Source organism: Drosophila santomea, chromosome 3L, assembly GCF_016746245.2.
Source record: "Drosophila santomea strain STO CAGO 1482 chromosome 3L, Prin_Dsan_1.1, whole genome shotgun sequence".
Taxonomy (NCBI): Eukaryota; Metazoa; Arthropoda; class Insecta; order Diptera; family Drosophilidae; genus Drosophila; species Drosophila santomea.
Genome location: NC_053018.2, coordinates 1,857,425 through 1,883,845, shown reverse-complemented (window position 1 = coordinate 1,883,845; position 26,421 = coordinate 1,857,425). Strand labels below are relative to the sequence as shown.

General features: G+C 46.8%; 7 protein-coding genes across 14 annotated transcripts; 4 read left to right on the top strand and 3 right to left on the bottom strand.

Moving 5' to 3' along the window:
- Positions 1-333: 333 nt before the first annotated feature.
- Positions 334-6,998, top strand: LOC120449287 (carbohydrate sulfotransferase 11). Of its 5 annotated transcripts, none has more exons than XM_039631671.1 (9): positions 334-353; positions 1,731-2,172; positions 4,865-5,077; positions 5,364-5,511; positions 5,576-5,642; positions 5,771-5,915; positions 5,991-6,146; positions 6,278-6,615; positions 6,764-6,998. In XM_039631671.1, exons 2-9 carry the CDS (start codon positions 2,029-2,031, stop codon positions 6,855-6,857), a joined length of 1,305 nt encoding a protein of 434 aa, XP_039487605.1. In that variant the 5' UTR covers positions 334-353; positions 1,731-2,028; the 3' UTR covers positions 6,858-6,998. The 5 variants fall into 5 exon arrangements, with proteins under 5 accessions (XP_039487605.1, XP_039487604.1, XP_039487607.1 ...); XM_039631670.1 differs by having other exon boundaries at positions 336-353; positions 1,722-2,172; XM_039631673.2 differs by lacking the exon at positions 334-353 and having other exon boundaries at positions 1,195-2,172; positions 4,883-5,077.
- A 220-nt stretch (positions 6,999-7,218) lies between these two features.
- Positions 7,219-11,977, top strand: LOC120450394 (FACT complex subunit spt16). 2 transcript variants are annotated; one of them, XM_039633389.2, is made up of 9 exons: positions 7,219-7,423; positions 7,618-7,881; positions 7,947-8,246; positions 8,311-9,488; positions 9,546-10,412; positions 10,467-10,729; positions 10,792-10,945; positions 11,052-11,168; positions 11,633-11,977. In XM_039633389.2, exons 1-9 carry the CDS (start codon positions 7,355-7,357, stop codon positions 11,787-11,789), a joined length of 3,369 nt encoding a protein of 1,122 aa, XP_039489323.1. In that variant the 5' UTR covers positions 7,219-7,354; the 3' UTR covers positions 11,790-11,977. The 2 variants fall into 2 exon arrangements, with proteins under 2 accessions (XP_039489323.1, XP_039489324.1); XM_039633390.2 differs by lacking the exon at positions 11,052-11,168 and having other exon boundaries at positions 7,221-7,423.
- Positions 11,869-13,974, bottom strand: LOC120450397 (coiled-coil domain-containing protein 181). The gene is made up of 2 exons (XM_039633392.1): positions 13,459-13,974; positions 11,869-13,397 (listed from the first exon to the last, which is right to left on the bottom strand). Exons 1-2 carry the CDS (start codon positions 13,523-13,525, stop codon positions 11,986-11,988), a joined length of 1,479 nt encoding a protein of 492 aa, XP_039489326.1. The 5' UTR covers positions 13,526-13,974; the 3' UTR covers positions 11,869-11,985.
- A 1,086-nt stretch (positions 13,975-15,060) lies between these two features.
- On the bottom strand, positions 15,061-18,297 carry LOC120450398 (transmembrane protein 134). The gene is made up of 2 exons (XM_039633393.2): positions 17,824-18,297; positions 15,061-16,589 (listed from the first exon to the last, which is right to left on the bottom strand). The coding sequence occupies exons 1-2, from the start codon at positions 17,982-17,984 to the stop codon at positions 16,238-16,240; spliced, it is 513 nt and encodes a 170-aa protein (XP_039489327.1). The 5' UTR covers positions 17,985-18,297; the 3' UTR covers positions 15,061-16,237.
- Positions 18,298-18,430: 133 nt separating this feature from the next.
- Positions 18,431-20,800, top strand: LOC120450395 (HBS1-like protein). Its single transcript, XM_039633391.1, has 2 exons — positions 18,431-18,584; positions 18,646-20,800. Exon 2 carries the CDS (start codon positions 18,657-18,659, stop codon positions 20,664-20,666), a length of 2,010 nt encoding a protein of 669 aa, XP_039489325.1. The 5' UTR covers positions 18,431-18,584; positions 18,646-18,656; the 3' UTR covers positions 20,667-20,800.
- A 642-nt stretch (positions 20,801-21,442) lies between these two features.
- On the top strand, positions 21,443-24,507 carry LOC120448152 (ras-related protein Rap1). Its single transcript, XM_039629988.2, has 2 exons — positions 21,443-21,617; positions 21,993-24,507. The coding sequence occupies exon 2, from the start codon at positions 22,449-22,451 to the stop codon at positions 23,001-23,003; it is 555 nt and encodes a 184-aa protein (XP_039485922.1). The 5' UTR covers positions 21,443-21,617; positions 21,993-22,448; the 3' UTR covers positions 23,004-24,507.
- Positions 24,508-24,587: 80 nt separating this feature from the next.
- Positions 24,588-26,421, bottom strand: LOC120448151 (CUE domain-containing protein 1). 3 transcript variants are annotated; one of them, XM_039629985.1, is made up of 2 exons: positions 26,201-26,421; positions 24,588-26,139 (listed from the first exon to the last, which is right to left on the bottom strand). In XM_039629985.1, exons 1-2 carry the CDS (start codon positions 26,357-26,359, stop codon positions 25,420-25,422), a joined length of 879 nt encoding a protein of 292 aa, XP_039485919.1. In that variant the 5' UTR covers positions 26,360-26,421; the 3' UTR covers positions 24,588-25,419. The 3 variants fall into 3 exon arrangements, with proteins under 3 accessions (XP_039485919.1, XP_039485920.1, XP_039485921.1); XM_039629986.1 differs by having other exon boundaries at positions 24,588-26,094; XM_039629987.1 differs by having other exon boundaries at positions 24,588-26,091.

The following is a 26,421-nucleotide window of genomic DNA, read 5'->3' as shown; positions in this document are numbered from 1 at the left end:
GTTTACCGTTACCGGCGCCTTTGCTCAGCGATAAACAAAAATTGTTGTGCTGCGTTAACCCAGAATTCGAGGAACTTCCGCCCCCGCCACCGCACGCCGATAAACAAATCAAACCACCTTTCCCCCCCCCTTTGAAAAATAGCAACAAACAGAGCGCGCAAGGAAGAATCAAGGAATCAAGGAGCTGAGGAATGGCACACGGAGAGTCCGAAGGAAGAGAGAATGGAGACTGGCGAAAAGCGAAACTGCGCAGCGGCTGCGCTGCCGACGTCGCTGCTTTTAGCCTGTGCTCATTTCGCCTTTGATTTTGATTTCACTCGTGAAATGTGCGTTGTGCGGTGATGACGCTAACGGTTGGTGTTTGCTGTTTATCCACACACCCCCTCTATTCACAATAAATAAAAGAAATAAATAAAAAGAAAATCATCCTAGCACGCCTGACGAATTGATATTGATTGCGCGCTTTTCTTCAATTGGCAAACAATTGACTAACAACAACTAAAAAGTTGCCCTCATCCCGCATACCGTGTGTTTGTTGTTGTTTATTGTTGTGAAAAGAGAGTAGAAGAGGAGAGAGCAGAAGGGCAGAGAGAGAGGGCACAGAAAGCACGGCAATTGACAGCACGTTACGTATACGCCTCTTACGCCCCGCATTTAGCATTTGTTTGCCAAGTTTGCAGTGTGCTTGAGTGTGTATAAAATTATTAAGAAACAATTACGTGCACGGTGCCAAACAATTAACTCGATGACCCAAAGTGCAATAAAATCCCACCTGACGCATGACTCTGAATACAAAAGTTAGAGGCACAAAGCATACAAGCTGGAAGTGATTTTCTTAATTTAGTGAAAATTAAAGCATAGCAACATAAAGCATGGACTATATTTATAGATCCAAGTGTTGAAAGTGATAATCAAATAAACGTACAAGTTTATAAAAACTAGAACAAACTTTTGAATATTTAGAATGTGACTATTTATAAGAAGTTTAAGGTCAGCGAAAATGGCGTGAAAACCAAATAAACGAAAAACGCAAAGCAAAGTAAAAGCTGGCCAAAATGAAAATAAACAGGCACGGCTTTACAAACATAAACAGACAGAAATGAGTGGGTTCTTTTTATTTGCTTTGCGAGGCCTGCAGAATGGAGTTTGAAGTGAGCAGAAAATCAATAACAAACACAAATAACAAAGAAAAGTCAACCTTAAAAAAAAAATAATCTTTTTGCCTAAAAAACATAGAATTGAGCATTTCCTAAAAGGCAGAAAATAAGAATAAATAATAACAATGGCAAAAAGACAGCAGAAGCTGAGCAGAGATAGCAAGCAGACAAAAGGAAGAGTCGAGTAATTTATGTAGGGGTGTTTTTCCCACAAACTCCAAGCGCCAGTTGCAGTGGAGTTTTGAAGTGAGCAGAAAATCAATAAACGACTTCCTTCTACTCACTCGCCCCCTGACTTGCAGCCAAAAATGTAGGAAGCTCCAAAAGCACACCCCCACAATCGAAAAGCATAAAGCATAACTGAACAAAAGCGTAAGCGAATCAATTGTTGGCCCGAAATAATCGGGCGACTGCAGTGACACCATTCCGGTCGAAAGCCACTCGGCCATAAAGCAAATACTGCCATTCGCACAGCTCATTCTCTATATATATTTGGTTTCCGCTCTTGTTTTTTTTGTTTCTTTCATGTTTGGTTGCTGTGCCCCGCCGCTTTTTTCGGCTAAGAACATTTAGCACAGCAAACTGAAACTAAATTTAGCCAGCACGTCGTCGACAGCGATGAGAACTTACAAAATCTGTCGCCAACTGCAGGCAAACTTTGCGGCCGCGTAGCAGCAGGAAATGTCCCACGACTATCAATAGCCAATCCAGAACCGATCCGATCCGAGCTGAACCGAGCCGAATCGCACCCAGAAACCAGCACCCAGCACCTGGAACCCAGAACTTGGAATCCACCGAGTCGGCAGCCAACGGGAGCCGCAGGGAAGAATCCGCACCAGAGTTCCTATGCAGCTATATCGGCGGAGTTTAAATGAAATTGAGCAAGAGCCTGGCAAACTGTCGCGCCATCCGGCGCTATTTGCTCATCTTCACGGCCGTGTCCCTGCTGCTCCTGCCCCTCTCCCTGGCCTACCTGGTGTGGAACGAGCAGCTGCAGAAGATCCGAGGATTCGAGGTGAGTGGAGGCGAAGTGCCACGGTGCCACAATGCCATAATGCCGAAGTGCCACTGGCTGTGGACTGTGGCAGTGGGTGCAGGTTGCCATTCGTAGCCCTTTGAGTGCCCGGCAAACATCTGATGCACATAGCGCTTATACCAGTGCACTGAGAGAAATATATTTATATTAAAATTAGAAATCGAAACTCATTTGAATTCGTAACTACCTGTGATGATCATTTTTCAGACACATTTTAAAAAGTAAATGTTATGCATTTAATACTTAACATTGATTTCTCTCAGTGCACCTGCCTGTAGATACACTCGCTTGTAGTTGCCACCCCAACCCCCGCGACACGCCCCCCGCCCCGCCCCTCATCGCCTGACAACAAACACGGTGCAGGCCATCGATTGCCTGACTCAGTTTCTGTTTCAGGCCATCGGAGGAGGTGATGGCTAAAAAAACCAGAAAGGAACAGAAAAAAACCAATTAATATGAATTGCCATTTAATGCGCACCGAATCAACAAACTAATCAGCTGGCAATCTGGGCAATCATCTAATTCAATAAACAATCCGGTGTGAAGGGCGTTTGGCCAGCGTCGAGAACAAAATGTTACACGCAAATTAGCAGCGATCGCCATAAATTCACGATAAATGGCCGCAATCGAAGGCATCCCATCTCATCCCAACCCATCTAGCTGCTATTTATTTATCCAAGTTGCTTAGTGATTTTAGCATATTCCATTGTTTCGCTTCTCGCACTTGCGAACTGCACGTTTAGCGCCTCGATTCTCAATTCTCAATTCACCGGGGAACCCGAAGTGGACTGCAGTGTTTGAACTGGCTTTCTGGGCATTATGTGTGCGCTTGATTGGGTGCAAATTAATTTGAAATTAGCGGCGGGCTTTGGCCGGCTTTATCGCCCATTTGTGCTTGAAATTGAGCAAATGCCATACAAAGACGGAATATTCCGACGCCCCATAGACACACACTCACACACACTCAAACGCGGACGTGGACGGACGGAAAGCGTTCTTGGCTTATAATCACATAAGCTGGCCGACCGCCCACTGGCCACGCCCCTTTTGGCCCGCACAACCCTTTGGCGTTGCCTAAGCCGCTTACACAGGGAGAAATTACAAAGTAATGTTACCAAATTGGACTACACAAATGCCTCTCACAAGAAATAGGCTGATTAATAACTTAATATGTGATATCGACTGTAAGGAATTTCAAAGGAAATTTGATTGTGCCTTAAAGTATGCAACGTTTTATTTATAAGCCTTAAAGGCGAAGGATAAATGCTTACCTACACTTCTCTTTTATGTTAGAAAACAGATTAAAAAGGATTAAAATCAGAAGTTGAACGTACAACTGTAAGACCAAATAATATCAATATGTGCTTTTAATCTTTGGCAATAGTTCTTTTCAAGTTTTGCGAGTGTGAAAACTTTGTTGCGTGGTCGCCAGAGACTCTTGGGCGCCCATAGTCTAACGCCCATAGTCCATCGCCCATCGTCCATCGGCCTTGGCCAAATGGCTTGCGAAAAAGGAAAACTTTCGCACAAATTACACTTAATTGCGTGTGGCATCATGAAAAAGTCATCAACGGGGGGCCGGAGGATATCGATTCACGGGTGGCTGGCACCGCAATCAATATGCGCTTGCCCACTGCTAATTTGCATAGCATTACCCAAATGACACATGCTTATTCGTACCCAGAAAGCAAAAGCACATTAAGACACGCATACGCCGTGTTGTTTTCCAGCAAAACTGTTGTATTTCTTTCTCGGACGGCACACACGCATAATTAAGCACAGCGAATCACAAACACCTTCGTATATCCACTCTAGAAGCAGATGGGGAAGCCCCTGCGAGTATTTGGTCCACTCTAATAGAGGCTACAATCCAAACATTGCCATTTCCGCTGTTGCATACCATTTCGCTACTTAGCAGTAGCGCCACTTAAGTCGGCTTCCACTAAACAAGTGGAAAATTAAATGCTCTTGCAATTGTTTTAAGCTCGTCAAAATAATACGGTTTTATTATGTATATAAGTAAAGATTCTGTTGCATTATTAACACATATATTAATCGAAATGAAAATGGCGCTAATCAATTAGGGAGAAAGCATCTAAATGTTTACGCAAGTCATCAAAAGAGCCCAAAACATTTGCAGAAGCATCACATTCATTATTCAAGCCCAGTGCCCAGTCACGACCATTAATCAATCTTATCTGCACCCGAGGTTCATGTACCAGTGAGTTTTTCCGCCCAATCCCTCAGTGGAAGTCCCCGCCCCTCCCACAAGGGTGTACAGGCCACATATATAGTGTGTCACATGGGGCGGTATGGCAAAGTGGATACGCGAGTCAAATGCAAAGTGCCTGCCACGTTGACGCCAACTTATCCGCAGAGTAGCCGCAGCCACTTGATTCATGTGGCCATTTTCCAGATGACAGTTGACACTGGCGTCTGGGGCTTTTAATTGGGATTGAGATTGAGATTCACTCGGCATGTGAAATGTGAAATGTAAAATGTGGAATGTGGAATGAGTAGTGCTCGTGGGGGCGGCGACCTTGGACCTAGACCGAATGCTTGTACATTGCGCATACGCCACGTCATCCCCGCCTGCAACTTAACCCAAATAGCGAACACCCAGACCAGCCCAAATCCTTATCCACAAACGCAACTGCAACTGATTTTCTAGGCCTTTAATGTGCAGCAGCAATCGCCGCAGCAGCCGCAGCAGCAACAGCAGCAGCAGCAGCAGCAGGAGCAGCAGCAGCAGCCGCAGCAACATGGCCAGTTTCCGTATCCGGTGGTCCGGTATCCGGTGCTGCTGCTGAACAAGAACAAGAACAAGGACCTCACCGTCGTGGCAACGGGCAAGACCAAGAACAAGTGGCGCTATGTTGATAAAGTAAATATGTAACCCACACAAACACCATATACCATGTAACAAGCACACACACACACACCCATCACACCCACCACACACAACAAACACTTCAAGTCACAGGCTCGTATAATTAATGATGTAAACAGAGCGGCTAAATAAAATTCAGATAGCCAAATTGATTGCGCATTAGCGAGTCGCATTGGCAGGCATTTGGGCACCCCACCCCCATTCTCTACCCTCATTCCCGTCGAGAAACTCATCCTGGACACTCTATGGCTCACCTTTCGCATATTTGCAATCCAAACAGGACAGCAACCAGACACTCCTGCCCCTCATCCCCGAGTATGCCGTGCAGACACTCACGCCACAGGAAATGCTCCAGGTGGAGCAGCGGATGGACCAGCGCAGGGAGCGGCTGAAGGACAAGTGCTCCGCCTATGGATTGGATGTCCTGGGTGGGTCCTTCCGCTTGGATTCAGCCAGTGGATTGGGGTCTGATCGTTTTTGTTTTACTTACAGGTCACGACGCGTGGCACACGCCGAACACGTGGGAATTTTTGGTCAACAAAAAGTATCACATTATCTGGTAGGTGTGAACTTTAGTCACTCTTCAAAGGTTCCCTTTAGTGTGGAATTTGGATTTAGCAAATACGTTCTTATAGATCAAAGCACAGAAAGTAATAAGTCTCCATTTACTATTTATTTTCCGTGCAGGTGCAATGTGTTTAAGGCTGCCTCCTCGTCCTGGATGTTCAACTTCAACGTCCTGGCCGGCTACTCACCCAGCTATCTGCGCAAAACCAAGAAGATTCTCCTCAATCTGGCCAGGGAGCGCTATCCCAGGGTGACCCTCGACGAGGTGCGTCTCAATGGAATGCTTACTCTCACCCCTGAAACTTTCGTTAAATTTAACTCATTCTATTTCGGGCGACAGCTGCGTGAGGCGCAGAACTACTCGCTGACCTTTATCATCGCACGCGATCCCTTCGAGCGGCTGTTGAGTGCCTATCGGGACAAGATGGTGTTCGCCCTGCCCTACTCCTTCCACGATAAGTTGGGTCGCAGCATTGTGCGCAACTACCGCAAAAAGGTAAGCCTTTTGTAGCCCACTGCGTATACTCGATATTGTTGCCCGGAAATATCAAGTATACGCACCGGATGACATATACATTTCATTTTGAGAAACATGAATCTTATATCTTACCTTATCTATACCAATAGCCATCGCTAGCTGCCCGAGCGGCCAACACAAAGTTCCCGTCGTTCCCGGAATTCGTGCACTGGCTGCTCGACCAGGTGAAACGCGGCAGCTTCATCGACATGCACTTCGTGTCGGCCACCTCCTTCTGCACACCCTGCCTCATCCGGTTCGACATGATACTGAAGTTCGAGTCGCTGGCGGAGGATCAATTATATCTAATCGAAAAGACTGGCCTCAAGCGGGTGATAGCGCCCGTGTGGCGCAACATGGGCAAGGGCCGCAAGACGCACGAGCTCCAGCAGCAATTCTACGGGCAGCTGACGCGCCAGGAAATGCTGGAGCTCTACGAGTATTACAAGTGGGTTATCCATTGAAACGAATTTAGAATGGCGCCCAAAAGGATGCAGAGGACTTCCCACTTTGATGCATACTCTTGGACACCTTTCTAAATGATTATTCCATCCTATAATTAGTGCATCCTAAGAAATTCAAATATTTACCCACAGATACGACTTTGAGCTGTTCGACTACGACATCCAGGAGTATCTGCAGGTTGCCCGGCCGGATGAGGCCGAAAGTCCGGCGGGCACAAAGAATTAAACTAGCTCTGAATTCTTAGACTTTGCTAAAAACCAATGAATCAAGTTCAACGAACTCACATATTAGCCGTCACAGTACGTAATTGCAAATGTTGATAATACTGAAGAAAACAATAATAAACTTAGCTATATTTAAACGAAACAGTGCCAAAGTATTTCATTTATTGGAACAATTCATTTAAGAACGCAGTCTTCATTTTTTTTTAAGTGCATCAACAATTTAGCAAGGAAAATTTTTGCATATGGTTTGAGTCCCTGCTAGATTTTTAGTACTGAGCCTGGTTACACTATTTTATCAATGGCAACTGAAACTCAATTGGTATATTGTGGTATTTTAGAGCGCGGTCACACTCACCTCGCGCTGACGCTGATTCTTCTTCTTCTTCATCTGGTCGCCGCGCAATTTTTTTATCCGGCGGAATTTGCAAATGCAATTTCTGGCGTTAAGCGCATTTTAAGCGGAGTTAGCGCAGATACTGTAACAAATCCGGCGGCAAGATGTCGAGCTTTGTGCTGGACAAGGAGGCGTTCGTGCGCCGCGTGAAGCGCCTCTACACAGAATGGAGGGTGAGTCCGTCCGCCGGTCGGCAATCTCCGGATTTTTGGGGTCGCAGGAGCACCGGGTAGCACGTGGAGTGTCTGCTGGCAGACAGCGATAATGGGGGATTTGGAGATGTGGTGAAATTAAGTACCCATAGACCAGCTGGTGCGGAGAAAAGGGGCCTACTGCATAGTAATCTCCATCTCATTGTCTTTCGAAGGCTCCCAGCATCGGACACGATGACGCGCTCAGGAATCTGGACTGCATCATGAGCATTGTGGGCGTCGAGGAGGATGTCATGTACTCCAAGTCCATGGCCCTGCAGCTCTGGCTGCTGGGCTACGAGCTGACGGACACCATCTCAGTGTTCTGCTCGGATGCCGTATACTTCCTCACCAGCAAAAAGAAAATAGAGTTCCTGAAACAAACCCAGAACATCACCGAAGAAGGTTTTCCTGAAATCAAGCTCCTTGTGAGGGATCGGGTGAGTTTCAAATTCTGCTCCAGGCTAAAAGTTCTCTAATCCCTTCTGCTTTTCCCTTCGAAAAGACGGACAAGGACCAGGGCAACTTCGAGAAACTCATCAAAGCCCTGCAGAACTCCAAGAAGGGCAAGCGCTTGGGCATCTTCACCAAGGACGCCTATCCCGGGGAGTTCAGCGAAGCCTGGAAAAAGTCGTTGACAGCGTCCAAGTTTGATCATGTGGACATCAGCACTATCATCGCCTACCTTATGTGTCCCAAGGATGAGTCAGAGATCAACAACATACGCAAGGCATCGCTAGTGTCCATGGACATTTTCAACAAGTATTTGAAAGATGAGATCATGGACATTATTGATTCGGATAGGGTGAGCTTCGGGCTAAAACGTGATTGTGTTTCCCTATTTTATTAACCCTTTCCACCCATTTTAGAAAGTCAAACACAACAAGCTCTCAGATGGCTGCGAGGCTGCCATAGGCGAGAAGAAGTACACCAGTGGTCTGGATCCCAGACTCCTCGACATGGCCTATCCACCCATCATCCAATCGGGAGGAGTCTACAGCCTAAAATTCTCCGCCGTAGCCGACAAAAATCCCTTGCACTTCGGTGTGATAGTATGCTCTCTGGGCGCCCGCTACAAGTCCTACTGCTCAAATATATCGCGCACCTTTCTGGTGAATCCCACCGAAGCCATGCAGGAGAACTACACATTTCTGGTAAGTGTGCAGGAGGAGATTCTCAAGCTGCTGGTACCGGGCACCAAGCTGTGCGACGTCTACGAGAAGACCCTGGACTACGTTAAGAAGGAGAAGCCCAGTATGGTGGACAATCTGCCCAAGAGCTTTGGTTTCGCCATGGGCCTTGAGTTCCGGGAGAACTCCATTGTCATTGGGCCCAAATGCCAGGCGCTACTCAAAAAGAATATGGTCTTCAATTTGCACGTGGGCATCTCGAATCTGACCAATCCCGAAGCCGCCGACAAAGAGGGCAAGAACTACGCCCTCTTCATCGGAGACACCGTCCTAGTTGGCGAACAATCGCCGGCCAGTGTGATGACGCCCTCCAAGAAGAAGATCAAGAACGTGGGCATCTTCATCAAGGACGACAGCGACGAGGAAGATGTGGATGACAAGAAGACTGCTAAGGAAGATCAGGGCACCGAGATTCTGGGCCGCAGCAAGCGCAATGCGGTGCTGGAGTCAAAGTTGCGAAACGAGATCAACACAGAGGAGAAGCGCAAGGAGCACCAGCGCGAGCTGGCTCAACAGCTGAACGAGCGCGCCAAGGATCGGCTGGCCAAGCAGGGAAACTCGAAGGAGGTGGAGAAAGTGCGCAAGAACACCGTTTCATACAAGTCCATCAGCCAAATGCCGCGCGAACCGGAAGTAAAAGAGCTCAAGCTTTACGTGGACAAGAAGTACGAGACCGTCATCATGCCAGTGTTCGGCATTCAGGTGCCGTTCCATATATCGACCATCAAGAACATCTCGCAGTCGGTGGAGGGCGAGTACACGTACTTGCGTATCAACTTCTTTCACCCCGGCGCCACGATGGGTCGCAACGAAGGCGGACTCTATCCTCAGCCGGAGGCCACCTTCGTCAAGGAAGTGTAAGTATAGTACGAAATCCGCTATATGAATACACTAACTGAACCCTTTCCCTGCAGTACGTACCGCAGCTCCAATGTGAAGGAACACGGAGAGGTGGGAGCTCCATCTGCAAATCTGAACAATGCCTTCCGGCTGATCAAGGAGGTGCAGAAGCGCTTCAAGACCCGCGAGGCGGAGGAGCGCGAGAAGGAGGATCTTGTGAAGCAAGACACGCTCATTCTGTCGCAGAACAAGGGTAATCCCAAGCTGAAGGATCTGTACATTCGGCCCAACATCGTGACCAAGCGCATGACGGGCAGCCTGGAAGCGCACTCCAATGGATTCCGCTACATCTCCGTGCGCGGCGACAAAGTGGACATCCTGTACAACAACATAAAGAGCGCGTTCTTCCAGCCCTGCGACGGCGAGATGATCATTCTTCTGCACTTCCACCTCAAGTACGCCATCATGTTTGGCAAAAAGAAGCACGTGGATGTGCAGTTCTACACGGAAGTGGGAGAAATCACCACGGATCTGGGCAAACACCAGCACATGCACGACCGCGACGACTTGGCTGCTGAGCAGGCGGAACGCGAGCTGCGCCACAAGCTCAAGACTGCCTTTAAGAGCTTCTGCGAGAAGGTGGAAACAATGACCAAGTCGGTAGTGGAGTTCGACACGCCTTTCCGTGAGTTGGGATTCCCTGGAGCACCCTTCCGCAGCACAGTGACGCTGCAACCCACCTCGGGCTCACTGGTCAATCTCACGGAATGGCCGCCATTCGTCATCACGCTGGACGATGTGGAGTTGGTGCACTTTGAGCGCGTCCAGTTCCACTTGCGTAACTTTGATATGATATTTGTGTTCAAGGAGTACAACAAGAAGGTGGCCATGGTGAACGCCATTCCCATGAACATGCTGGATCACGTCAAGGAGTGGCTCAAGTAGGTTCCTCTGCCTATTTTTAAATTGTACTTCTACTAACGAGTATCCTGTAGCTCCTGCGACATTCGCTATTCGGAGGGCGTTCAATCCCTGAACTGGCAAAAGATCATGAAAACTATCACAGACGATCCCGAGGGATTCTTTGACCAAGGCGGCTGGACTTTCTTGGACCCGGAATCGGGCAGCGAAGGCGAAAACGAGACCGCCGAGTCCGAAGAGGATGAAGCCTACAATCCCACCGACGCAGAATCAGATGAGGAGTCGGACGAAGATTCCGAGTACTCAGAGGCATCAGAAGACAGCGAAGAAAGCGATGGTATGCACAAACCCAAGCTTCCCATATCTGCAAGTTCTTATTCTTTTCAACGACATTTACAGAGGACCTTGGCTCTGATGAGGAATCTGGCAAGGACTGGTCCGATCTGGAGCGCGAGGCTGCTGAGGAGGATCGCAACCATGATTATGCCACTGATGACAAACCACGCAACGGCAAATTCGATTCCAAGAAGCACGGCAAAAGTTCAAAGCACAGGTATGAGCCACGACCCCATCAACCCGTCCAAGAAGAGTTACCTTATCCGAGATCTCCTTTCTCTTATCTATATCAATCGTTCTACCCCATTTTACGCCCAACACAGTCGCCGCGACCGCGAGGAGGCTCGATCGTCGACGCACAGTAAAAAGCACAAGTCGAACTCCTCCTCGTCCTCTTCGCATTTAAAGTCCTCCAGCTCCAAACATGGCAGCTCATCTAGGTTTGTTATCGAAAGCCCCAAACACCTAATACCCAACCATACGGCCTAACGCAAGTGCATTTTCCATATCATTTCACTCACAATCACACACTCAGGAAATTTCGTTTTAAATTTTATTTTCTTCTTTGGTGGAACAAAAAACATTTTTAAGGATAGAAACTATTCAGAGTTCATTTTTGTTAATTTATATTTTTATCAATTGATTAGTTACTTCTGGTGTTGGTTTGGAAGTTCTGATTAGGTGTACCCCAAATTCCATTTGACTTTCGGTGTAATACAATAATCTGTTGTTTGGGTTTATGTCGAATTATTTAATGATTGTTCAGTCTGGCAAAATTGATTTCCAAAAAAAAACGAACAACGAACAGCATCACACCTTGCTTGCTCAAAATTGTAAAACCACAGAATAATTATTTTAGAATTATCTTTTAAAACGTACCCAAACCCCTTTTATTACTTTAAAGCCCGTCGAAATCGTCTAAGGACAAGTACCACAGCCGGGACAAGCATCATTCCTCCTCATCGTCCGGACACAAGAGCAGCAGCAAGGACAAGGATCGCAAGCGCTCGCGGGAGGACAGTCGTGACAATGGCCACAAGTCGAAGAAGTCGCGTCATTAGAGGGAGCCTGGGAGCATTCCCAAGCCTGTGGGGCACTCCGGCCGTAATTTAACTCTCCTGTTACCATTGTCTATCTGTTAAAGGTCCCGCCACTCCGATCCCTGTCACTCATTTTTCACGCTTCAAAAGTTGTATTACAAATTAAATATAATACGATACATTTATATAATAAACTAATGTAAGAACTACATTATTTCTACTTGTTCCAGCTGCCGAGTAGGTGTCGATAGGCGTGCACCTCCACCTCTCCGCTGTCGCGCCGCCGCCTTCGCCGTCCTCCACGCTGCTCCTGCTCCTGGTGCAGATGCGGATGAGCTTGCGGATGCTGGCGCGGACTTCCGGCGGCGGCCACACTGCCCCGCCTCTTGTGGGCATCGAACATGTTGCGGGTCTTGTTGATCGGATAGCGCATCTTGTTCTTCAGCCAGGTGGTGAAGGCTCGCTCGTTGTCCTGCATCTTCTTCAGCTCCTGCTCGTTGCGATTGATGGTCTGCTCCATGGAGAAGCGCTGCTTCCGCCGCAGTTGCTGGTCCCGGCGCTGCAGCTGCTGGGCAGTCAGTCCGTACTCGGACATGTAGCCCGTGTACCTTGGAAGTTTGCCTTGTATTGAATGACGGTGCTCGCAGCAGATCTTGTAGTTCATCCGCACGGAAGGAGATGTCGTGGAAGCGGAGGCAGAGGATGGAGTGGGCGTGGGTTTGGCCCGCCGGCGAAAGCTGAAACTGCGCGAAGTGAAGAAGGTCTTGGAAGTGGCCTTAGGACATGTGGTGCAGGATTCCTTGACTTCATCGGGCTCCTCCTTCTTGTAGTAAATGCTCTGCTCGTTGAGCTCAAAGTCATCTGGAATATAGCTGGCCACAATGATGGACAGGTCATCCTCCTCTTCGACTTCAACTGGAGCCACCACCGGCGCCACCGGCAAAGGCACTTCAGTTTCGGCTCCCGTCAACCTGTCAATGGTTGCCTGCTGCTTCGGATCCAAAGTCTTGTAAAGATTCTTGTAGGCATCCCTTAGCTTCTGGCGAGCCTCATTCAGAGTGCGTTCCTCCTCCTCGCAATCGGATTCGGTTAGCAGATTGGTAAGACTCTTCTGATCGGAGTCATCCTGGTCGAAAGTGCTCTGTCTCAGTTGAAGTGAACCGGGAACAGAAGAGTCCTTAGCCGGAGGGTCGTCATCCAGGTCTGCCTCGTCCACGCCGGAGAAGTCGTCTTCATCTTCTATGGGCGTGGCTTCCTGGGCCACTGGCTGTTGCGGAACCTCACTCAAGTCCACGATTTCCTCGCATATCTCCTCCTCCACTTCATCGACTTCTGGCTCTTCCATTGGCGGTGGCGCCTCTATCGACTTGGTCACTTCTGGAGCCGCTGGTTCTTCCTCGGCAATGGGCTTCAGCTTCAGCTGCGTCAACTGCTGGAGGAGCTCATCAGGCGGACTGGGACTGAGATCCTTCTGCTGCTCCGTGGGCTCGTAATCTTCCAGATTCAGGGCGAATTTCACCTTGGTCACCTTGCCGTTGCCATTGGAAGCCTCGTCGTCCAGCGCAAAGAGCTCCTTGTTGGCCTCCTTGATCCTGTCCACAATGTTGTACTCGTTGACCGGTTTCAGGACTGCGGAATAATCCATGAGTAGGGACATGCTGCTACTGCCAACTTACAGGTAACGACTTACAATAGACCTCGCAGTCCTCGTCCGACTCCGGCTCGCGTTCGCCCATCTCTGCCAGCTGCGGGCACATCGATTGCCTTCGAGTGCCGGGATATTTTTAGACCTTTAGCTTTTCGTGCTGCGATTTACGACCGTTCACCAGCTGGAAACTTCGCCAAAACTTTCCATTTCGTGTCGAGCAGCTTTTCCGCACCCATCCAAGACTAATGAACTTGGATGTGCACTCCAGACATTAGCGGCTTCACTCCGCTCCCTTGCGGTTACGATGGCCTGCCATCCAGGTCTCAATGGCGCCCGTTGCCAGGCCACTGGGATGTCCTATGTTTGATCGATGCGCGGTGACAAATTGTCTCTCCAAGGAACAGAGGCGGCTTCCAACATGGAATGGGATTCTGTTTTGGATTCCTGTGCTCAGCAAAACTGTACCTTAGTCGATGGAGTACGTCTAATCTATGTAATTAATATATAGATATAGGTAGAAACAGATGAGCCATAGTAACTATCCATTTCTACAGGGTTCCAAAAAGATAAGCCAAAAGGCGAGGTATCTGTTGTACCTGAGGAAGATAGCGAAAGTGTACAGGTACAAGCCCCCAAACAAACCCACCTCTGTCCCATCGACTGATACCTCGATTCCTTGGAGGGGATGGGTGGTGAATCAACAAACATTGTTTGGCGCTTAATTTCCATGCACTTTATTCCATTTCCACACTTACTTCGCTAAGCACATTTAAAGCTTAATCATCAACGGTCGAACCGAGGGGTCAATTCGAATCGAATCGAACCGAGTGGAATCGAGGCAACAATTATTTAAATACGGTTCAAATAAGTTCGAAAGCTACAAAAATAATCGATTCGGGGAGGCGCACAACACCAATATAATTAAACCTATTAGAGCCGTCGTTAACTTCGTATATTGAGCAAGTATCTATCCTATTCCATTGCCGATTTCGATTTGATTGTTTCTAACGTTTCACTTCATCTCATTTGCATCGCCATTAGCCATTAGCCATTAGCCGCGGCAACCGATTCCATTTGACCAAGAGGACTTTGGGCCTGGTTCGGAGCTGGGTTGGCAGACAGTGCGTTTCGTGGCCGTATGACGGGGGTATACATACATATATTAATTACCGGGCTATCAAAAAGATGTGGAGTAAGGTCAGCAAGAGAGCGGAGAGGGAAAGCAAATAGCTTATCAGCTAATTTATAAATATACAAACATTTAGGACATTAACTAGTTAATGAAATTGATTGTAATTCAGTTTAGTACAAAATAATCTACGAAAAGTTATTCAAATGGGCACACCCGCATCCGACTTATCTTACAGTCATGAAACGCACTGTCGCGTTGAGGGTGAACTTGATAATGATTGGAGTTTGATACACTTCAATGGGCACGCCGCAAAAGAAAGATAAAATTTATCGCTCATTTTTAGCTGCGTAAGGAAATGAAATTAATTTCCAAAAGAGTGCTAAAAAAAATAACGAATAAAAAGAAGAAACAATTAAACACGTCCAAAAAGCAAAAAACTGTTGATAAAATAAAATCATATTGCTGAATGCCGCGGCATTAAAGTAAACTCCCAAATAATAAGAACGAACTGAAATGTTCAAAAATAATATTTTTAATTCAAATAAAAACCAACATTCAATGGGAAAATACATACAAAAGTCACAAAATTACATCTAGAAAAGAGGTTTCGTGTAAATTTCGAAAAAAGGAGTCCTGTATTAGCCATAAATATAAATTGTGTTGTAATTTAAGTAAATTTATTTTATCTTTTTTTGATTGTTTTCTTCGGTTTTCTGAGTGTGAAAATCATTTTCGTTTTAATACAACCATATTCAGCATTTCTTAAAAAGAAATTATACGACATTAACAACTAAGCGGCAGATGAGGTGTGATTCTGTGTGATTAGTACTCAGAAATGTGGGTGAGTGTGAGATGTAATTTCATTAAAGGACGGGGTTAAAGGTCAGCGGAAAAGAGTCGCGTCATCACTATAGCTATAAAAGAACGTATTGCAATATCGGCGCATCGTCTTACATCACTAGTAGCTTGGTATTATCATGGTATCTTGGTTGCTCGAGGAATCCTCGCTGCATTCGATTAGGTTTTAACATAATCATAATCATAATCGTAATCATAACTCGACGTTGACTAAAGTCTAGATCTAGTTCTTTAAGGCGCATCCCTGGACAGACGCTCACTAATCATATACGTAGATTCGTGGGTGTACGGTTGTTAATCTTTTTAGTTTCTTGAGAATTTCTTGAAAATCGTAAAACATTTTCGCACGCCTTGCAGCGTTTTTGGTGCAATTAAATTTCAATAAATTACAATTTATATATAGTATACGTTTTAACTCTAGCGCTTCCTCAACATGTTAGCATCATATACAAAGTCTTTCGTTTGTTTTTTCTCTTTTGTTTAAATAAATTTCGAGTGTACGTATGAATGTTTTTTTTTTTTTGGTTGTTTTGGAGGGAGCATACAAAACACTTTACCGAGTACATAATAGAAAATATTGTAAAATATATAATCTATATATTGCTAGATTTTGATTCGGGTTTTGGGGGGATCTTTGTCTAAACGAAATTTTTGCCGCTAAACACAAAAAATACGTTACACAAACCGAGTTTCGGGTTAATTACGATTACAATGTAAAACATAAGTTGTTTATACATGTATAAACAAACACAGATTTATATTTATAGATGGGGCTTCTCCCACTCTCCGTCAGTGGATAAACCAGCTCAAACAGGACAACCAGATGTCCGTTTATGTGAACAGCGGCAGGTGATAGAAGTCAAACCCTCGATATCCTTTGGCTGCCAGCCAGATGTACACGACGTGATAGGCCCCGGGTATGAAGCAGATGAGTCCGGCCACAAAGAACACGACTCCCTGCGACGTGTTCTGCGGATCCGCGATGGCGAAGGTGCCCATCACAAAGAGGCCCGTGCCCACGACCAGGAGCGTGAAGGCGGCCAGCACTGTGCGCCAGTTCTCACGCACCTTGGGATGCCGCCAGCAGTATGTGTTGGTCTCCTCCGTGGGCAGGTTGCCGTACTCCTGGATGAGCGAGTCGCTGTCCCGGGAGGTTGTGTCCTCGGCATACTTGTTGTAGCCCCTGGGGAGACAGAAGTGGGGAAGCGGTTGAAAGAAGGTGCGTTCAATGGCCTTGGGTGCTGTATAATTAAAGCCGGTTTTGAACGCCAATTTGTTGACCCACTTACTTCAAGACTCGCTTCACTTGGGAAAAGGGTTTCAGCAATGCAAAAGGTGCATTCAGTTTTTACGCTATAAATATCCTTAAATACACGTATACCCTAAGCAACTCATAGGCATTCATATCTATAATTTAAAACAACTAATGTACAAAACATAAACAGCGTAAGTCACTGAGAAGAGATAAAGCATATTTAGATATAACAAACAAGCAATTTAAATGCTTTCAACAGTATTATTCAAGAAACGTTTAAGATTATCATACGACTGCCTTCAGAACACCCTGATTACTAAGCTTCTTTCAAAACAGGTTTTGTGGTTTATCGCGGTTTGGTGATGATTTTGGTAGATTTGGTCATATCTAGCGAAGATAAAAGCCCAAATGCCCGATAACAATGTGACTTGAGCGGTATCCGAAGCTCAGGCGCCAAGTAGGCTTTTCAAGTTTGCAAAATATGGACTTTAAGACCCTTATCAACCATTTCGAGGGGTTATCGGGGGGTTGGATTGCCGCCAAAGGCGAGGCGCAATCAGTTTCGCGTTTACCACTCGTTTATATTGGCAAGAGAAGCCCGACAAGTGCAAACGGCTATGAGCTGGTGGCTGGTTTCGGCTTGCTGGGCTGGCCAACTGGTTCCAGCTGACCGCAGGCGAAGGCCACCCCCTCCTCGTTGTGATCCCCGCGAGAAACTGCAGAGACCCTTATGACGAAATTTATGCGCAATGATTTTTACAATTGAATGCCAAATTAGGCTGGACGTCTGCATTTATAATCCCCACAATTACACGTCGTTTCTGTAGTTGCGACACGCCATGCATGGCTAATGGGATGGTAAGAAGGCATGGTGGCATGGTATCCATCACGCACGCGCCGCTCGGCTAACTTATTCAGGTGCTTCCGGCGGGAATAAGGAAGTGGGCAGCTCACAGAACACCAGATGCCCAGCTGGCCAAACGTGCAAGTGTACGATGTGCACATAGTATAAACACAACAATAACCGGAATCACAGTCACAATGGGAATGGAGCTCCTTGTTTGGCACACAGCGGCGGCGGGGAAAATGGTGCCAATAATCGCTGCCCACGCAGGCAGATCAAAGACCTGTTTTCACCAGAGAACGAGCCTAGCCCACTCACTTGGGATCCTGAATCCGGATGGAGACGTCTTCGGTGGAGCGACCTTGCTTGCCTCTCATGGGCGTGGATATCACGGTGGAGCCATAGACGCGTATCGCCTCGTCGGTCTCCTCCTCGAAGGCGTCGTGAATGGAGAAGCCCCTGGCCCCGTTGTTGTACATGTTTGTTTGCTGGGCTTGGATTGGATTCTGCTTTTTCTCTGCCCGTTGTTTAATAATAAACGAGTGCGCTGGAGATTCGGATTCGGGCTGCCAACGTTGGCTCCCAGCACGGCGAAAATCGGGGGAAATGCGGCTCCCACTTAGTGCTGCCCCGCCTGCATTTTCGCGCACTCCGTATTCGCAATGTTTTGTACTCTTTTCTGCGCCCGTAACCGTTGAAAAACTGTTTTTCTTTTCACATTAAAACGCGACACAAAGCAAAAAATATTCAGACTCGCAGCAGTGTGACCATTCCGCGGGGGTGGTTAAATGCTGTGTGGGGGTGGCTTCCAGCTTGTTTGGTATATTTAAGCATATGTCACTGTTTACACAAGGTCGCATCACAAACATTTAAACGATTTCACACTTTCAACAATTGTTCTTTCTTTTGACCCTGCCACGTAAATAGCAACCTGTGTAATTCTTAAAAATTACGAATTATCAGTTTCATGGGTTAATACGTCATGCAAATCGGAATACATACCTACCAGTAGTCGTCTATTAAAATCCCTTGGACGAAGTGCCGCAAAATACCAAACTTACGAAAAGGCAGCCACACCTGTACGCACCTTTATTATTTTTGATGAAATTCTGACCTTTCTCCGTAAATTGTGAAATACAGAGTCCTCCAAGATGTCGCGGCACAGGATAGTGCGCACCATGGACTACAACGATGAGTACGACGGGTACGACGACGTCTACGGCCACTCCGTGGAGGACGAGCACTGCATCTCGCCCACGGATGCCCAGCAGTGGCTCTACGATCGTGCTCGTGGCCAGCAGAGCATCTCGGCGTTCATTAGCAAGAACAAGGACATCCAGGAGGAGGATGCCGACGAGGAGGAAGACGAGGATGCCGCCTTTGAGAAGGCGCGTCGCGACTCCGAGAGTTTCCAGATGCCGCAGCTGGACGAGATCGAGCAGGCCAAGCTGAGCTCCTGCGTGGACGAGGTGCGCAGCGTGGTGGGCGATGCCGTCTCGGAGCGCCGCATCGTGGAAACCTCTATGAAATTCGACTACGACATGCAGAAGATCCTGGACGAGATACTCAACGAAGAGACCAAGAAGTCTGCCAAGCCGGCTGTGAATAGGATGAAAGCGCCACCTGCTCCGGTGCTGCCTAAGACCGTCAGCAAAACGGTGGCTACGCCGCCACCGAAGATCAGCCTTAAGGAGCCGCGCCGAGGCTTCGAAATACCCTCGCCCAAGGTGCCCTCATCGCCTGTGGTTTCGGGCAGAAACACACCCGTTGACATCAGCGGCGACGACATCTCCCGTAGCTCAGCGACCCTTTTCAAGGTCTCCAAGGAGCAGGCCGTGCGCAATGCCCGCCAGCTGTACGAGAAAGAGCGTGCCGACCAGAAGAGCCACATCCACATGATCGTCATTGGTCACGTGGACGCCGGGAAGAGCACGCTGATGGGTCATCTGTTGTATGACACCGGAAACGTTTCGCAGCGCGTGATGCACAAGCACGAACAGGAGTCCAAGAAGCTGGGCAAGCAGAGCTTCATGTACGCCTGGGTGCTGGACGAGACGGGCGAGGAGCGGGCCCGCGGCATCACCATGGATGTGGGCCAGTCGCGTATCGAAACCAAGACAAAGATCGTCACACTGCTGGATGCTCCGGGGCACAAGGACTTTATTCCGAACATGATATCAGGTGCCACACAGGCGGATGTAGCCCTTCTGGTGGTGGATGCTACAAGGGGAGAGTTTGAATCCGGCTTCGAGCTCGGCGGACAGACAAGAGAGCACGCCATCCTAGTGCGATCCCTGGGGGTTAACCAACTAGGCGTGGTTATCAACAAGCTGGACACCGTTGGCTGGTCACAGGAGCGATTCACAGAGATTGTGACGAAGCTAAAGTCCTTCCTCAAGCTGGCGGGCTTCAAGGATTCCGATGTGAGTTTTACGCCCTGCTCCGGACTGACCGGCGAGAATCTCACCAAGAAAGCGCAGGAGTCCGCCCTGACCAGCTGGTACAGTGGACCACACCTGCTGGATGTCATAGAGAACTTCAAGATCCCCGAAAGAGCCATCGACAGACCACTGCGGATGTCCGTGTCGGACATTTACAAGGGCACTGGCTCCGGATTTTGCATTTCGGGGCGAGTGGAAACCGGAGTGCTGTGCCTGAACGACAAGGTGCTGGTGGGTGCTAGCCGGGAGCAGGCTCAAGTAAAATCCCTCACCATGAACGAGTTCCCGCAGACTTGCGTTTTCGCCGGCGATCAGGTCTCCGTAACCCTGCCCGCCTTGGACATCAACAACGTCGCCGTGGGCTGCATCATCAGCGATCCGCAGACACCCATTCCGGTGACAACGCGATTCCAGGCCCGCATCATCGTGTTCAACGTCAAGGTGCCCATAACCATGGGCTTCCCCGTGCTGCTGCACCACCAATCCCTAATAGAGCCCGCCGTGGTCTGCAAGCTGACCGCATCGATTCACAAGAGCACCGGTGAGGTGGTTAAGAAGAAGCCGCGCTGCCTGGGTAACAACTCCTGTGCCCTGGTGGAACTGGAAACCAGCAGACCCATCTGCATCGAGCGGTATGCGGACTTCAAGGAGCTGGGACGCGTGATGCTGCGGGTGGCGGGAGTCACCATTGCTGCCGGGATGGTCACCAAGATCCGCTAGATCAACGGCCGCGCTGAATTTTGTACGAAATTTTAGTTAGATATTAACTTTTGTTGTTTTGCTAAATATACATACATAGTTTATATGAATTGATTAAATCGAAAAGACGCTGAAGCTGTGGAATTGACACCGAAGATTTTTGGCTGATCATTTAAAGGATATCTTAAAGGGGAAAGTTGAATGACAATTGGTTCTCCTAAACATATTTTATTAGGTTTCATACATATTAGTGCCATTTATTCGAAATAATCACTTTTATAATTGTCATAATATTCCAAAAAGTTATATATAGTAATGTTCTTAATCAGAGTTGTTTAAATTATAAACAATTATATGATTCAAATCTGTATCTAGAAAATGGGAATAATGCGGCTGACTAAAATTCTGAGTGCGAATCATAATGCTGATTCATGAGAAATTTGAATATTTTTGTCAAACTATCGGCAACACACCATATTTCCTTTTTAAATATGATAAAAGAATTAAAATATGATTACTTTAAAATATTACTAACTGTAGAATACAATACAATGAAATCCTATTAAAGAGTTTTAATTAAAATATATATTATGAAAATTTCAATATTAAGATTTACTAAATTTGATTAGCCAATTCTTGATTCCTTGAAATAAATTGAGAAAAATTGAATTTATTTTTATGAGTAAATTTTTTTTTTTTTAATAATTTTTATTGGCCTTAAAAGTGTCATCTCTAAGCTCTCGCGATAGCCGTGGGAACATCGCGAGCAGCCATCGGCTTGCAAGTGCCGATAGTGCCATCGATGCTTTTGCAGCCCTAGTCTGTGAGTGTTCGCTGTTCGCTGAGGGCGAAAAAATAAAGAAATTAGGAGATAAAATCGTGTTAAATAAAAAGTGAAGCGATTCGCGAGCGGCGACAGGTGAAGCGGTCCCCAAGGAGCAAACAGTTGGCGGCAGCGAGTGAAAAGCACAGGTAAAACTCCGCCCAGAGTTGCCCTGCCGCCCGACATGCGGGTGCATTTGCGTGGTGCAGTGGGCATTCGGTTGGCTGATGTACGCACATGGGTCACAAGTGTGCAATTTAAGTGCATTTTAAGTGAAAGAGTCCAGTGAAATGAAAGGGAATCTTCGGATTGAGGCGTTGCATTGGAGCGCTGCGTTCGGTGCGGCTGCCTGGCAACCCTGAAAATGAATCATTAGAGCGAGAACGAGAACGAGAGAGTTGCGAAGAAGAAAAGAGGGAGTGCAGTCAGTTCTCAGCATACCAAAAACGCAAACCAAAAAGACTCGCAGCGAATTTAGCGTTAATTGTGTCTAAAAACCGCCTTTCTTCTTACTCCCCCCACAGTGTGCCCTCGGTAGCAGTGACGGCGGTCTCGAGGAACAGTCAAATCAGGATATTTCCGCTCAAAAAAGCAACAATTGAACGCACGCAACTCGGCGGAAGGAGCGAGCGAGAGAGGAAGAGAGAGAGGGAGCACAAACACCAGCACACATTCACACACACAAACACACTCACACACACGCAGTCACTTACACGGCACAAAGGTTATCAACAGCAAAAGCAAAAGCAACAACAAACAAATTACTTTAAATATAAACATATATTAACTAAAAAGCAAGTGCAACTAAAACAACTGCAACCGACAAGCAATCGCCGAACAACGCCTAAAAACTAGTGATTTTCGAGGGAGAGCCACCTAGAAAGTAATCCCACTTACCAGGCCTACCTGTATTTTGGGTCTCTTCCAAAGAATTTAGCACAAAACAACAGATATACAAAGGATACAGCACAGCAGCCAACATGCGTGAGTACAAAATCGTGGTTCTCGGAAGCGGCGGCGTGGGCAAATCCGCGCTGACGGTCCAGTTTGTCCAGTGCATCTTCGTGGAGAAGTACGATCCCACCATCGAGGACAGCTACAGGAAGCAGGTGGAGGTGGACGGACAGCAGTGCATGCTGGAGATCCTAGACACGGCGGGCACGGAGCAGTTCACGGCCATGCGGGATCTGTATATGAAGAACGGCCAGGGATTCGTGCTTGTCTACTCGATCACGGCGCAATCGACGTTCAATGATCTGCAGGACCTGCGGGAGCAGATACTCCGGGTGAAGGACACAGACGATGTGCCCATGGTGCTTGTGGGCAACAAGTGCGACCTCGAGGAGGAGCGCGTCGTCGGCAAGGAGCTGGGCAAGAACCTGGCCACCCAGTTCAACTGCGCCTTCATGGAGACCTCAGCCAAAGCCAAAGTGAATGTGAACGATATTTTCTACGACCTGGTCCGGCAGATCAACAAGAAGTCGCCCGAGAAGAAACAGAAGAAGCCGAAAAAGTCCCTATGTGTTCTGCTATAAGACTTCCAAAAACCAACAAAACTAAAAACAAAAAAAATATAACAGAGGAGGAGTAAGGATGTAGGGGAGAAGCAAAAGTATAAGCGTAAAGTAAAGAATTTTCAATTTTTTTTTCGTTCTCGTTTCGTTTTTGGATCCGAAGGCAAATGTCGAAAAATTGAAATTGAAATAACCAATCTACTATATACAAGCAAAACTTAAACTGACAAATGTTTTTAACTGTTTCAAGTTTTTGTAATTATTACCATTTACTACTATTATGATTGTACTATTTTTCGCTGATTAACCATTAATGCATATGGGGAATTATTATATATATATATCTACATATTTAAATATATTTGTCGTTCGTTTTTGAGCCGTTTTTTAAATTATGCAACACGTGAAACATTCGTAAACTAAAACATTCGTATTTATTGATTCTTTTCGATTGTACTCTACACATCTACAACTACTTATACACGAGAAAACCCAAACAACAAGAAGTAAATAGAACCGAAAAAAACAACATTCAAAACACAAATCAAATTAAGCTAAACTAAATTGTACGCCTAAAAGATAAAAAATTCCAAGAGAGAAAAGAGCAAATAAATCGAGAAAGGAAATGAATCATGAATAAGGAAAATATTTTATAAAAATATTGTATGCAAATGATGTCAAAATGTTGCAAACAACCAGAAGTAATGAGCCCCCTTAGAAATTAGTTTAAAACAAATTTACAAGTAATTGTTTACCACGATCAGTTGCATCCAATCTGAAGACCCCACACACACATATGTACACATACCAGCCACATCCCACACACACACATTCGCAGCCACACATTCACACCACACCACACACCGACACATTTCCGGCGCGCTCTCAGAGAGCGAAAAAGCTACGCGGAAGCGGAAATGGAGACGCGAGGCTCCTGCGGCCAAGGCTCATTTCCGCTTCCTGGTAAGAAGAAGAACCAGAAGTGCAGAGAGAGCCACAAATTCTAGTATATTTAATACTTAAGAAATGGTTTAACATAAACTGTCGTGTCAATCCCAAAATGAAAAGAAACCTAAAAACGAAGTAATTTACAAATATTTCATAATAAACATTGCATAAACTTCGCGTACGAGTAGTAACCAATATGCCCTTAAAGCAAAGTCTAAACACAGCCAACAACCAACATTAAAACTAAATAAAACCTAAGCCCAAGCGTATATATTAAATATATGATAAAGATACAAATCATTTTTGAACATAATAAACAAACCAACCGTTACAATAACATAATGTAATAATGAGCGTGTGAAAAATGTAATTGAAAAACCATTTTTTCGAACTTGTTTCCCTACTGGTCGCGTTTTTGGGACCTCACAGCGCTTCCGATCTCAGAATCCTGCCTGTCCCGAATTCGCGACGCAGTAGGTCGACGGGATCGAGCATCTTTTAATTATTAATAAATGTATTATGTTTATAAAAAATTAAAAACGAAATGCAAAAACAAAATAAAAATTAAATAAATTCATTTATGGAGCGTATGGTTTATTTTTAGAATAACTTCTTTCAGAAGTTATTTGCCACGAAGAAGACAACAACACAATTTCATTGAAGTTTGGAAATATCTGTATTTGATACTTGGAATAGTTATATAAGGTTGTTATTCAAATATTTATACATATACAATTACAATCAAATAGCTGCTCTTTATAATTATAATATTTTCGCTAGTTTATAGCACGCATATTAATCCACTGTAATATCTGCGATAGGATCGATTCGGAGTTAAGTTGGGGCGTTGGAGTAGTAAAACTGCATTGTATCCACAGCTGATATGGTATGCAAGTTCCGAGAGATTCGCGGTCTGGGGATATACAAACATATTTCATGCTTTTCGCAGAAGCTGGCGAAGCGCCGGCCAGCAGTTAAATTGTAGAAAGTGAAATTTAAGACTGAATTACGTGGTAGTTCCTATTACTGTACAATAAGTGGCTCGAGTTCCGCTTCATGACTAGGTGTTGGGCTAAGCAAAGTGCTCTACTTGGGGGACTCGCCTCCGATTCCTGGTGTGATGCTTGTTAATTAACGCTTTTTATAATCAGTCGAACATGTGAGTGAGTGTGGCTCTCTAGCAATCGCGGCTTAAAAGGGGCCGCCTTAGTATCGATTACAAATAATGCATAAAACTTAACTACGCTAATTTGGCAACAACGAAAGGGTAAACAAAACGTATACAAACAAGGAATATATGGGGGATATTGCACGGTAGGGTGAAAATTGCACTTAAGGTTAAAACTAGGGTAATACCATCGCATCTTTGTGTTGAGTTTGGGATAGGAGATTTCGTTCTTGCCTGGAGATTACTTGGGACTGGGGAGATTACTAGCGCACGTGATCGTCACGTTATGGCCGTTGAGATTAGATAACAGAACGATCCGCTTCACTTGCGCAGCTGCAGTTGACCCTGCTGCTGGTTGGACTGGCTCGCTTGCTGCTGATCACGATGCTGGTGGTGGTGATCCTCGTCGTCGCTGGGCTCCTCGCGCAGCGGCAAGGAGTCTATCTGCTTGGCGGTGGTCACCTTCTTGTTGCGCTGCCAGGTGAAGACCCGAGCCATCTGCAGGAACTTCTTGCGCGACATCTTGCCCATGTTCTTGAGCCGCTCCTGAAAGGGTGCATCGTCCTCTCCCTTGGTCTTTCCGTTCTGCTCCTTTTCGAGAGCGTTCATGAAGTCCTGATTCCAGCGCAGCTGATTCATGAACTCCTCGTTTTGTAGCATCAGGGCGAACTGTTCGTCCGGCAGCTCGAAGTCCTGCTGCCCGGGAGCGGGCGTGATGCGCAGGAAGCCCGCAGGCAGGGGACCCAGGATAGGTGGATTCCAGCGACGGCTGCGCTTGGTGGGCGTGTTGTTCAGGCTGCTTCCCTTGCTGTTGGCCGCTCCCATCGGGCGCTGCTTGGGCGATGCGCCCGTGTTCTGGTGGTTCGGCGAGGCACCGGCCGTCGGTAGCAAGGCATTGGGTGCTCCAGGTGCTCCAACTGCTCCCGCTCCTCCGCCGTCCGTGGTGTCCACCAGCTGGAGGTCCCGGTCCGAGTCGTTCAGGTTGATGAGGCTCTGCTGGGGCGAGACATTAGCATCCAGTTCATTGCGCAGTTTCTCGTTCTGCGTTCGTTAGTGGGTTAGTACAGCATAGACGTTAGTATACACAGGCACCTCCACTCACCTGGTTGTCAATCGACATGGCCAGCAGGGCGTCGATGGTCTGGTCCACGGCCCCCAGGTTCGCCCGCAGGATGGCCTCGATCACCTCGCGGTCGATGTCCGGGAACATCTTCTTGAAGTCGGTCATTGCCTGCGAAAATTCCAGCTGCAGCGTTGACATGATTATTCTTATTTTTATTTTCGCCCCCACAGTCCAATTGGCGGAGCAGTGTGACCAGAGCC

Coding starts and splice junctions, on each gene's coding strand:
- LOC120449287 (XM_039631671.1), top strand. CDS start 2,029: ATGAAATTGAGCAAGAGCCTGGCAAACTGTCGCGCCATCCGGCGCTAT. Junction 5,512..5,575: donor CTATGGATTGGATGTCCTGG/GTGGGTCCTTCC, acceptor TTTTACTTACAG/GTCACGACGCGTGGCACACG. Junction 5,643..5,770: donor AAAAAGTATCACATTATCTG/GTAGGTGTGAAC, acceptor TTTTCCGTGCAG/GTGCAATGTGTTTAAGGCTG.
- LOC120450394 (XM_039633389.2), top strand. CDS start 7,355: ATGTCGAGCTTTGTGCTGGACAAGGAGGCGTTCGTGCGCCGCGTGAAG. Junction 7,424..7,617: donor GCCTCTACACAGAATGGAGG/GTGAGTCCGTCC, acceptor TGTCTTTCGAAG/GCTCCCAGCATCGGACACGA. Junction 10,413..10,466: donor CACGTCAAGGAGTGGCTCAA/GTAGGTTCCTCT, acceptor AGTATCCTGTAG/CTCCTGCGACATTCGCTATT.
- LOC120450397 (XM_039633392.1), bottom strand. CDS start 13,525: ATGTGCCCGCAGCTGGCAGAGATGGGCGAACGCGAGCCGGAGTCGGAC. Junction 13,398..13,458: donor CGAGGACTGCGAGGTCTATT/GTAAGTCGTTAC, acceptor ATTATTCCGCAG/TCCTGAAACCGGTCAACGAG.
- LOC120450398 (XM_039633393.2), bottom strand. CDS start 17,984: ATGTACAACAACGGGGCCAGGGGCTTCTCCATTCACGACGCCTTCGAG. Junction 16,590..17,823: donor ATCCGGATTCAGGATCCCAA/GTGAGTGGGCTA, acceptor CTGTCTCCCCAG/GGGCTACAACAAGTATGCCG.
- LOC120450395 (XM_039633391.1), top strand. CDS start 18,657: ATGTCGCGGCACAGGATAGTGCGCACCATGGACTACAACGATGAGTAC.
- LOC120448152 (XM_039629988.2), top strand. CDS start 22,449: ATGCGTGAGTACAAAATCGTGGTTCTCGGAAGCGGCGGCGTGGGCAAA.
- LOC120448151 (XM_039629985.1), bottom strand. CDS start 26,359: ATGTCAACGCTGCAGCTGGAATTTTCGCAGGCAATGACCGACTTCAAG. Junction 26,140..26,200: donor CCATGTCGATTGACAACCAG/GTGAGTGGAGGT, acceptor TAACGAACGCAG/AACGAGAAACTGCGCAATGA.